The sequence below is a fragment of the Leiobunum rupestre genome, chromosome 3 (genome assembly GCF_980474605.1).
Source record: "Leiobunum rupestre chromosome 3, qqLeiRupe1.1.hap1, whole genome shotgun sequence".
In the NCBI taxonomy this organism is placed as follows: domain Eukaryota; kingdom Metazoa; phylum Arthropoda; class Arachnida; order Opiliones; family Sclerosomatidae; genus Leiobunum; species Leiobunum rupestre.
In genome coordinates this window covers 68,276,915-68,289,775 of record NC_143386.1, presented here as the reverse complement: position 1 = coordinate 68,289,775, position 12,861 = coordinate 68,276,915, and the positions used below count along the sequence as shown (strand labels likewise).

The 12,861-nt window shown below is 32.2% G+C and overlaps 1 protein-coding gene across 1 annotated transcript; it reads left to right on the top strand.

Moving 5' to 3' along the window:
* The first annotated feature begins 672 nt into the window (after positions 1–672).
* Positions 673–8,914, top strand: LOC149954445 (protein SAAL1). Its single transcript, XM_090170342.1, has 11 exons — positions 673–692; positions 2,464–2,670; positions 3,309–3,431; positions 3,821–3,904; positions 4,022–4,101; positions 4,527–4,586; positions 5,072–5,187; positions 5,743–5,866; positions 6,832–6,917; positions 7,682–7,861; positions 8,736–8,914. Exons 2-11 carry the CDS (start codon positions 2,506–2,508, stop codon positions 8,885–8,887), a joined length of 1,170 nt encoding a protein of 389 aa, XP_090026468.1. The 5' UTR covers positions 673–692; positions 2,464–2,505; the 3' UTR covers positions 8,888–8,914.
* Positions 8,915–12,861: the final 3,947 nt, after the last annotated feature.

The window sequence follows — 12,861 nt, the reverse complement described above, 5'->3', positions numbered from 1 at the left end:
ATATTTAAATTGTAATTATATAACTTTATTAGTTTTTCACCGTTTATTACCCTTAGCAAACAAAATCCGTTTATAACAAAAAATGTATTTACAATATTCTCCTGTATAAAATATATTGGATTTATTGAACACGGGCTTAGAGAGAGTGAGCGAGTGCGAGTTTGGCGCACGCGATCCCTCAGGCGGGAAAGATTCGAATTAGGCACGTGCTTTTAAAAAAGAAAAGACTCTCGGCTTTGTGTTTTAAATAAAGTCAGTTGCTTTTTCGTTTTCATAACGAACTGTTGTCGTTTTTGTCTTCTGTTATGATCCGGATTCATTTAGGCATTACGAACCCGCAAAGATTTTATCTTTTGTATTTTTTAACGGACATTTAGATATTTCAATACCCGCTTAGTCGAGATTTCACATGGGGTACGTTTAAACTAATTATTACTGATCTTCTATAACGCCTACCCCGGAAATTGTTCCGCCATTCCACAGGCCGCTTTGAATAGTATAAACCATGTAAATTTGAAAGCGATGACAAGTGTCAATTTTAGTACATTAAATTTAAATTACAATAACGGAAATACTTTATTATTGTTGTTTATAGTTTTTTTTTAATTTGTCGCGTACCCTGCTGCATCTGTTACCAATATTTTTGAGACATTCCAGTCTTTCCAGATTCTGTCAGATTGACTCCGGTCCGCGTAAGGTGTCTATTTCTTTATTATGTCTACGATTTTGGCCTGAACAGAACGAACCCCGTAAAACTGTTTAAAATAGCCCGAACACACCCATGGGATATTTTAGCATGATTATCAGGCCTAATAGCACTCCTATGGCCCGATAATCAGTCTAAAATAGCTCCCGGATAATTTTACTCGAAAAACCTGCCGAAATAGAGCCTACGTTTTAAATTTTCAACGGAGGGGGAACATTTTTGGATGAGGCAGAACGCATGACCACATGACTTTTAGTTTAGCGCGGACTTAACGTATTGAAATAATCATAAATAATTTGGCCTATAGAGTAGTAGCACTCCGTAGCTTTGGCCATGGCCGCCATTTTGGTCGCAAATTTTTCATCTATAGGAAAGAGCATGGGTGACGTACTAGGACGTCACAGTGCCATTACTCTATAGTAGACCTTAAATTGACAATACATGGTTTGGGCTTAAATTAAGTCTAGCCTCTATCAAAAAAAGTTCAACAAAACTGACAAATCGTTTCGTGATGGCGAAAGCATCTTCCAAAAACTCTTAGCGAAAATTATCTAGTCATAGCCTGAAATCTATAGAGTAATGGCAGTTTTACGTCACACGACGTCACCCATGCTTTTTTCCTACTCATAAAAAATTCGCGCCCACAATGGCGGCCATGGCCAAAGCTACAGAGTGCTAGTACTCTATTGGTTACAGAATATTCAGATTAAGTAGTAAAAAGTGGCCAAAACATTCTTGAAGAGTAAAATAATTACGCAAACAATCGAATACTTATAAGCCTTTAACCTATATAATATTTCCCATATAAAAATATGGAAAATTACAAAATATTATTGGCAATGAATTCGAAAAATAAATTAAAACAAAATAATCTATTGCTTTTCATTTGAATGTTATTACTGCAATTTTTCCTGTATGTTACCTTTTAGTTTCTAATTTCAATCTCATTTGTATTGGACATTTGTTGGGATGAATTCCCAAAGAAATACAATTGCTAACCTAGTGGATTGGGATCACGATTCCTATTAATTTAGGGTATAATGACTCATTTTTAATTTATCCTATCAAACTCATATATTTGGGTATTTTAAGCCATTGAAACTCTGTCAATTTTTTTACCCTTTAATTAATACTAGAAGTAACATTATAAGTATGACACTTTCTATGTTTTTAATTCTAATTTAGTGACCAATCCTTTTTTGACACTAACATTCTTGCCCAGCTCCGATTTGGACTTTCCCTAGATGTTAACATCCTTGGTACTAGTATATTTTGCTGTAGGCATTTTTAGACACTAGAGAGCTCTGTGCTGAGACCTAAGCCTTGATTGCGCAATAGCTCTGAAAATCAGCTCGGTTACCCTTTTTCCTAATTGACATATTTATTCTATGTTACTTATGATGATAAAAATATAGTTTTGGGAACTATTGACTGGGAGCCCCACCTTGATTTTTTCTTAAAATTAACTTCATAGAATTACTTAATGTGGTGCAATTGTTAGTTATATAATGTGGCCTTCATTTAATGTAACTCTTACGTCAATGTTTCTTATTTTTGTAAGGAATTTTCTAGCATTCTTGCAAATCACATGAAAATTATACAAATAAAGCTGTTTTGTGGCCTAAGAACAACATTTTATATTGATACTTTTTAGTAATTTTAATTCATAGATACATAAATAATGGACTATAAATTAAGTCCTTCAGTAAAATATGCTTGTTATTTTTTATTTTTATGTTTTTTATTTTTGTTTTAAGAATGCCAACCTGTTGCAAGGAACTTTCAAACAGAAATTGAAAATGCACAATAAAGAGTGTCAAGAGGAATCGGTGAGAAATCCTTCACCTCCTCCGGAAATCACCGCCTTAGAAACAAACTCTAATGGAGAGACTGTAGGAGATAATATTGGCAGCACTTTGTTTAGTCAGCACTGGCTGTTTCAACAGCTAATGGATGTCATTAAGGTAAAGAAATCATACAAAGATTATTTTCTTTAAAAGTCTTAAATTGAAAAATTAGAAGAAAAAAAACAAATTTTTAGACCTTGTGGAAAATTCACGAAATTCTCCAAAGAACTGAAGAAATTTTGAACTTTTATTGGGTATTGCTATGAGATGTCAGCCATTTGTGAAACTTCTGTATGCTTTACAGAAAACAAATTTGAGAAATCTTCAAATGAACTCTAAAAGGAAATTTGGGGGGGAAATCAGTCCTACAATGGGTGTTCAACCTTAAGCAAAAACACAAAATTGCACAAATTGTTGTCTGGTTTTCTAAATCACACTGAGATTCAAAATATCATACACAATAATTGTAAATATCCACAACCTTGCTCAAGTGGCTGTCTAAAATGGCCTGAAAGAAGTGAAAGCTCGATTAAATTGAATTAAAAATCCCAGGGTATTATTTTATAGTTGTTCCTATAATTTCAATGTGTTCCTATATTCCTATATACTTTCTATAATCACACTATTTTCCTAATTAGCGATGAGCTTAGGCCGGAAAACGTCTGGTTTTAGATTTAGTTTGTATCTCAAATTGCTGGATTAAGATGTGTTTTATTTAATTGGTCCTTAACTTTAACTATTAACTTTTTCCTTAGTATGTGGATAGTAAGTCTACTACTGAATTGACCAATGAGAGTGGAATTGCCACTCTTCCTGTAGAGCTTGACAAAGAAATTGAAAACTCCATGTGTGTTCTTTGGGACATGTCTGTTGAATGTGTAAGTTGATAAAATTTTAATTTTTTTCTTTAATCTAAGTGGAGAGAACAAATCATAGTCTACGGATGAAATGATTTCCTTAAACCACATCTTGCTAAAAATTGAATTCTCTAACAAAATTCTTATCAGATAAAATAGGATTAAAAAAATTAATAAATTGGGACTGGAGTAAATTTATGTAGTCTAGAAAACATTTTTAGCATTTATAACATAACTTTACATAAATATAATGCAATTAGTAAAGCAGTTGGAAGTTTCTGAAATGTTTGATGATTTCAGAAATTACTACTGGCTAGGCTAGTTTGATAGTGATAAATATGAGCCAGGATTTGGAATAAAGAGGAGTTGTATTCTACCTGACCACCATTGTTTAACTTGGTACTTTTCAGCAAGTGACCAACTTCCTTATGGACTTCAAGGCAAAGGACATTTTTATGGGAATAATAATGAAGACAAATGCTCCCAGGTTACAGGTGAGTGATGAAAGAATAATATCAATTAGCAAGTGATAGTAGGTTATCATATGGTCAAAGAGTTTTAATACTAAGAAAGCAACCTATGATAATAGGAAGAAATTTTTAATTTTAAAGGAAATAATCTTGGGCATAATTGCGAATATGGCTACACACAAAGATGCGTGTTCTAAGCTCGTTGAAGACAAAGAATTCATGTAATAACATTTTTCATTTAAAATAGAAGGTGTTTCATGAATTAATTTATGGTGTACTCTCTTGTAGGTTCAAGGTTTTATTAACAACAGATTTTCAAAATTAAACTTTTTTTTTGTTACATTAAATGGTAAACGCAAGTAGTACGTTAGGCACAAAGTGACAGAAATTGTCATTTGTGGAAGAAAATGTCTTGGACTGGAGGGTATTTTCTAAAGCAAAAACTCATTCTAACAGCTTTCTTGTAGTTTGGGCAAGAATAAGATAAAAATATGGCACTATGACGTATTGGCATAAAATGTTTTAAATTTTTCTCGTCGTTGCAACTTTTTCCTACCACTTTGTGCCGGATACTTGCTTTGCCCTTTTTTATATTTTTAATAATACTTATATCCGTATTTGTGCATGTTCTGTTTTGTTTCATAAGGGTATGCATTCTTCAAACACTGGCCTCGGCAGATTCACCATCACTTATTCAAACAATAAGGTGTGTTTTTTTTTAATTATAATCTTGCGTGGTTTATAAATGAAATCAAGTTGAAAAATGGCTTTAACTTTTGCTGTACAAAAAATTAATCCCAAATGGTCCTAATTATTATAAGAATAATCGAATTTTTTTAATAACTGTTTTTAATTTTGGATGACTGTCTAAAAAAGGGTTAAATGTGTTGATTTGTCTTTTAACATGTTCCTAAGTACTGAACACTTTCTGGTAGTATCAAGAAAAAGTTACATTTCGGCTTTCTCTTAGCTATACCAATAGTTAAATAATTGTATTAGCTGATATTGTAGAAAAACAAACACACACATGCATTTTCAGATCTTAACGAATTCCTTAGTTGTCTAACGTCCTTACCGTCTAAATATTCCAAGTTTTTAATCACATCTGCCTTCGGGCAAATCTAACTTTTATAGGTTTTAATTGTGCCATCATGTGAATTTCAAGTTAATTTTTTTCCCAATATTATTCAGGTTTCTTAATTGCTGTGTTGCGGAAGAATCTCTTGGCAACAAAGTAGTTACTTTAATTAAAGAACTTGAAATTTGTCTGGAGTGCTTGAAATTCATTTTGACGAGTTCTCTAAATGGTAATCTTTTTTGAGATTCAAATTATGTCATTAAGTTTAATCGACTATCATTAAAGAACTTAGCGTTGCGAGAATAGGAAGTGGAATACTATATTATGTTACATGTACTTATGCTTATGGTCAAGGTAAACACTAAAATGTTAGTGTAAAACATCACTAGGCTGGTGATTGATTCCTAACTGTCAAGATTGAATTCACATTAACTGAAAATATGAAGGCACAACTTAAGCCTCTATTCGTTATTCATGAACAATATTCTCGTGCGTGCAGTATTTTTTCCCCTTTTAGAGGGATGGTTTCTCTTCAGTAAATCAGGAGATGAATAGGGTTCTGCTTTCATGCAGCTAACGTTAATTCACTCTTGCTATAACTTATGTAACTATTTTATAGTAATTTACAAAGGCGGTCCGAATGAGAAAATTTGGAATGACCACTTAAAGCCCAGGAAGTAGGGTTGACACCTCCAGAAAATTTTTTCTTAAATGACCCAGTCTAAATATGCATAGAACCTTAAAGAGATATTCTGAAACTATAAATTGAAATTTTTATTAATAGTTGAACTTTTGAAATCATCTTTGAAAATTGTGTATGAGTGCTTGGATAAAGATGACGATTTTATCACTTATTTTGCAACTGACGAATATGTTAAAGGGATTTTTGACGCTGGAAGTCAAATAGTGTAAGTAACTTAGGATATTGTAATTTTATAGTTTTTCTTTCAATATATTTTGGGTTAAAATTTTAATATTTCAATAAATTTCATCACTTTTTAGATGTTCTTTTACTGTGATATCAAGAATGTATTTATTTATATTTAAGAAGAATGATTATGTTGCGACAATTGCCGGGCACGTTGAACGCCTTTCCCCCGTCTCGCGCGGGGGGGGGGGGGGGAGAGAGACAAAACGTCACTGGCGTTTGATTTCCATCGCGTTAGGTGACGTAAATTTTAAGCAGCCAACGAAATACCGGGACTATTCGTTTCATTTTAAGCGGAGGAGCGTACTGGGGGGACCAATGGGTGGATTGAGAGAAAGGCTAAAAACCGTCATTCTCCCTAGGTATTAATAAATACATTCTTGGTGATATCAATAAGATGATAATTTACATCAAATAGTTTTAATTTGATTAAATTGCTAATATTATTTGATACACAACCGATATTAAAATAAATTGTTCACTTATCTCATACTGGGTTAATTTTTTCATCATTACGCCACTGATCTTTAATTCGTCCTTTTTAAATTTGGAAAAGTTGGAGGGGGCAATAAGCTGATCAGACTGACTAGATTGGTTAAATTTTATTATATTCAATCTACTTTAAATTAGTGTCATTCCAAGCAAAGTTTTGTATCACTAAATTCATTGTTGAATCACTTTTTAATTGAAGATCGTTTCTAGAATCCTCACCACTTTGCTGAATACTATTTCAGCTATGAACCTTGGGATAGTGCTTTCATTTTTTGCAGATGCCTTGTGCTAGTCCTTAGGTAGGATCAGCTTATTACAATCCCCATACAGCTAATGTTTTGGGATGACCCCTCACTCCCTCATTTTTTATGCTCCTGACCCAAATAACACTTTTGTTGCCCTTTATAAAATTTTCTTTTATTGTTGTTGTTATATATGTATTTAAAATTACAGTTCTCTGAAAGAATATGAGTCGCTCGATGAATTTTGGCACCTAGCTCAGCTGATGACAACTTATTCTATCGCTTATGCTACTATGGGTAAATGCTTGATTTTAGACCTTAATCATACAGTGATATCATCTTGACATTAACCATCACAGCTTCATAATATCTTCAATGCACCAATTTTAGAAATGAATGCCAGAATGCAGTTAAGAATTAAACCTGGTGAAGGTGGATTATTTTGGGTTCAGCTATTATTACACTAGCTTATAAAGCCGAAGTCTAACATTTTACTCTTACTACGATAATTCTCACACTTTGAAAAATGTCTACAAATAAAACTGATAATTTATAATTTTTAAATGTAAAAATTATTTTTGACCAATATAAATCGGTTAAATTACACATGGAATAAGTATTTTTCAACTAACTTTTTAATTTAAAATATTTAAAATAACAGGAGCTTGAGTCTCCTTTTCAATTATTTTTACTTGAAAATTGTGTACCAGCAGGGTATTTATAAGGATCTGGGAGAATATTTTAGTCAGGTCAGTGGAGAGACAAAAACAAGATGGGTTGCGTTTTATTAAAGGGCAACAAAAATCATCTAGGAACTAAATAGCAAAATCATCTGCTATATTTTTAGTTTAAATCCAGCTGGGTGCTGGCGAAGGTTTACCTTCTCCACTTTTATTTAAATTTTGTACCAACATAAAATTAAAAATCATGAAATCATGAATTCTCACAATTCGTAATGCATTTGACAAAGGGGCCATGGTCTTACTCTTTCAATTTTCTTTAAGCTCGAAGCCTATAATTAAAATTTTTTACTCTAGACTTAAATTGATTTTTTTCTCTAGCCAAATCACAACTCCAACTAGTTAATTATTTCAAAGTTTACATGGGTGAAATTTCTTCTGATGACAATGTTATACCTGCCACTCACCGTCTACACCCAATAACCGCTGCCCTTGCAACAATTAACGTGCTCATCAGTAATTCACCCTCATCATCTATTCAGGATTTCACACCTATTAAAGGTAACTAACATGGATTTCAGTCTTTTTTTAAAGTGTAGTGATACATTATGACAATTAAAGGGACGCTGTATCATTGTAATTTCCCGCTTTAATCTCAAGAATGTGATTGGTTACACCTGGTTTCAAAACGAGAGACCACTTGAAATTCGTTTAGAATTTTTAATATGATACTGTGGTCACTTTAATGCTTGATTGAAGTGTTGGTTGTACGAAAACCTGATATTAATAGAAGAAATAATTTTGACTCCTAGTTTGTCCTTAATTTGGAATGCCAAAACATTTGTAATGAATAACCAAGATTTTTTTGCATCAATGCTCACCATCACGCCTTTTTGATTTAAAAAATTACAACCGGCAATAGGGAAGAAATTGGTTTTATAAACCTATAGGTTGTTTAATTGGTTTAACTTGAGTATTGATTATAGGTGGCTTAATTTCTTGGCTATAACCAGGCTAATCTGGTAACTGTCCAACCGTAAATATTTAATTTAGAGATCCCCTGACCAGTCTTAACTTGATATATATCATTCAGCGATTCCCTTTTGAATAAAAATGGAAAGTATTTTATTGAAGCACCTATTAAGAGTTAATTTGTCATATTCCTTTTTTCCACCATTTTGAAATTTGCTCGTCTAATGATAAAAAAATTAGATACCTTTCCAATTTTGTGTAACCAAAACTTTAAGGAAATCTGATGTGTTTATGATTAACTTGTATAACAATAGGGGGCAGGGAGCATTTTAAGTTCGGTTTTAACCGGTATAATTTGCTGCCAAACTGGAACGCCTATTTACAGGCCTTTCAGTTAAAGCTGATTACTGATTCTGAATAATAATTTTTAATTTAGAAAGTTATAATTTATCTAAATTTTTAGATTCACCCATCATGGAGTATATGAGAAAACTTAGAGATGCCTTAGCAGAATTTTGTAAGCCCCATGAAGACCAACTTAACAAAACTGGTAGTGAACACATTGTCAAAGAGATATTAGAACAACTCAATGTAATGATTGATTACTTTGTTTAATTAAAACTTTTTCATACAGTCCCACAAGGGTGCATTGTTCTTATTTCCCAACTATCCACAAGGAATATGAGAACAATACGGGTCAAAGTTACAGCTAAAATTATTTTTGAACAGGAGCCATTTACAAAATATGTAACTCATTCCTCCCCCTCATAATAAGGTGTAACAGTTAAGATCTCCAACCAATACAAGTTATATTGGGATTGCGCAGGCTTTTATTATTAGAATCCATCTTTAATATAGGTCGATGAAGGTAAGTGTGATCAAAATATTTTTATTTTGGGAGTTTACAGGAAATTACTCCTAAACTAAAAATAGCATCCTCTTCAGAATTGGTACCATTAATAAGCCACTATAGTATATACCACACAACTACGCAATCAAATTTAATATCGAATAAATATGTATTTAAATATTAACAGAAGAAAATAATAATAATAATAAAAGGCTTTATTGGATGTCTCTTTCAGAAAAAAAATCTGATTTACAAAGAGGTCCCCAGTATTAATTTAAAAAATAAAATAAAAATAAAATAGGGGAAGTACGGATCTGTAGCTCTGAGCCGTAGAAGTCGTCGTGTGACCCACAAACACCTTTTTACGCATAATAAACCAAACTGAAAAAGTAGTTCCAATTTTAACGCTATAGCGTTATTAATAGATTAGTTCCTAGTGGATTTGAGATACTGAACCCAAACTTAGAATACAGATAACGAAGCTTACGTCTGACGCTATGCTTAACCCTTATGCGAAGGCTTAGAGAAAAATTTATAATCTTCGTTGGATTTGAAGTACGGGGCTTAAACTTTGCATATAGGTAAAGGTGGTTACGTTTGGCACTATGCTTAACCATATTAACACGCGCCAAGGCTTATAGATCCTACACGAATTTTCTTCGTAGTTTGGACTGGATTTGAGATACGGGGCTCAAACTTTTAATACAGTTAAGAGGCTGAAGTTTGACCCTATGTTTAACTCTTTTAACCCACGCCAAGGGTTAGTCACCGTATGCGAATTTTCTTCGTAGTTCCTATTGGATTTGAGATACGGAGCTCAAACTTACAATAGAGATAAAGAAGCTTATGTCTAACGTTATGTTTAAGCCTTTTAACACGCGCCAAGGCTTAGAGAATAATTAATTAATTCACCCATGTGGAACTAATATTACGGCCTTGGCCGACTTGTTTATACATATTTTACCCATATCAAAGTTTAATTGGCCTTCATTTTTTATCGCAACTGTTTCTTTAAAGTCTCTCTTAAAATAGTTTTGTTCTTGCACCACTATAAAAAGAAAATTTAAAATCTGAAAAGCAGAACACAACAAATGTATAAAATTTATTGAAAAACATAATGCCATAGCAAATCACGTATAGACTACACAGGGACACAATATAAATTTTGACGAATGAGAGATAGTGGCGCGAGAACAAAACTATTTTAAGAGACTTCAAAGAAACAGTCGCGATAAAAAATGAAGGCCAATTAAACTTAGATATAGGTAAAAAATGTTAAAAAATAAGAAGTAATAATCTAATCTATCATTGTCATTTTAGTTTAACATATAAGCTTGACAAGGAGTGTCATACCCGAAAGCTTGCGGTATTTTTAAAGTTTTTAAAAATAAACAAGTACAAACCATGAAGTATCCGTCGTGTATTATTTTATTTTAGTTTATATATCTTGACCATGGTTAAGGAATTTAATTTGTATAATTATTAATTGTTAATTTCTATATATTTCATTGCAATAGCATGTAAAGAGCCAATTCGTTGCAAAGTTCAAATGCTTTTAGTGGCGTACCCTGCTACAATTGGTTTTAAGTTTATGACAAAGGTGGTAGTGAGACTAGTCAGCTACTGCTAAAACTGCAATCTTTCAATAATAATTTTTGCATGCTTCAATTTAATTTATTTATTAGTTACATGAATAATATAAAAATACAAGCAAAATAATTTTATTCATAAATTTTGAATATATATATTTAGGAAAATTTTATCTAAGCTTGTAATTTATGAAAATCTTCCAATAGTTTCATTTTGTCTGAAACTGCTAGCCAATTTATCAAACTTTTCAATACAACACTAGTAACAATTTTTTGCATAAAATGGTGTTTTCATTTTTCTAAAACGTTTTAAGGAAATCACCAATTAAATCTCTATCATTCTGGGCTTCCTTTATCCTATTTTCAATTTCTATTTCACGTTGTAGTAACAAGTCAGCTTTAATGTTTTGTATCTCTACATCCATTATTTTATTCTCCTTGACTAACCTTTTTATGTTTTCTTCGTTATTATTGTACTTTTCAACATTGTCGATAGATTTCATCATTTCACTCTGTATTAATATGTAGTAGGTTTCAAGAATTTCATTCATTTCATCATTGAAGTTATCCGTCATATTGTCCTTAACATTAAACATAACCTCCAAAATAGCTTCTAGGTCAGATGCAGCATCCATTTTTCTTCTCTTGTTAGTAAGGTTAATAGTCTTGCTTGGTTTCTTCCTTTTATTCGGTGGTGTTATCCTAATTCCTTTGGATTTGGTCATCAAATTCAACTCTTTGTCATTGCATCCATCTTTAAAAATATCCTCATTCAAGGATCTCTTCTTACTCGCTTGTGTTTTCATAATTAGCTTAGGTTTTGTTAGTTTTATCTGATCATCACTTTCATTTTGCGAAACATCACATATTTCATTAATTCCCTTCAAATTGGTTGAATCCAAATCATCACTTCCATTTGGCAAAACATCTTTATTCAAGAATCTCTTTTTAGTTGCTTGTGTTTTGGTTATTTCATTAGATTTCTTCAGTTTTATCTCATCATTATCATCAATTTTATTCTGTGCAACAACATCATATGAATTATATTTTTTCTTTGCTTGCATTTCAGTCATTCTTTTAAATTTAATCTCTCTTTGGTTCTGCACAGTATCTGCAGCTACGGGTTTCCTTTTAAGTGTATTTGTCTTGAAAATTGAAGGACTTCCATGTGATGTATTTGATTTGTCACCATTTATAACAAGTGAATGTTTTTTCCTTAACAATTGACGTTTTTCACTGGAACTATTCGCATGTTGGAAGCTTAATAATCTGGGATAGATTTTGGTTGGCGATTTAACAGGCGAGTGTATTGGAGAGTTTGGAATTAATTTTGTTTGGTTAGTAGGTTGAGAATTATCAGGACTTCCTAAGCATTTGGAATTGGAACTATCATTATGAGATGTTTTCTTTAAAGGACTTTTTCTATTCTTCACACGCCAATTTGAATCTTTATTCAACGATGCTTTTGGTCTCGTAAGATTTGTGGGAGTCAATAATGTTTCTACATTGTCAAATTTTGAACTATCTTTGTTAGTGGCACTTTCTGAAGCAAAGAATTCTACAGACTTTGAATCTGAAGGTTTTTGGGATATTTTATGAAGAGCAATTTTTGCATTATTTTTTGGAGATTTAACAAGCGTGTTTATGGGATAGTTTGGAATTGATTTTGATTGCTCAGAAGGTTGAGAATTATCAAGATCCAATGAACCTTCTAAGTATTCAGACTTGGAACGATCTTTTCGAGATGTTTTACTTAGAGCACTTTCTGCATTGTCAAATTTTGCACTATTGTTGTTAGTAAAATTTTCTGAACCAAGAAATGCTGCAGAATCGGAATCTGAACTTTTTGTAGATACTTTTTTCAGAGCAATTTTTGCATTCTTTATATGACAAGATGAATCTTTACTTAATGATTCTTTAGAGCTTATTTGCAAAGATTTATTGGGGGTTTTCTTTGGAGTGGTTTCTACTAATTGCAAATGTTCAGATCTCGAAGTGTTACTTGAAACTACTTTCATAAATGGTTTCGAGTTAAGATTTTCCACTACATTTGATTGATTTTGGAAGGACGTTAGTTTAGTTTTTGTAGGTGTACCAGGTTTAGGTGGATTAAATGAGATCTCAGATGATGATATAATTTTACTTTTTGG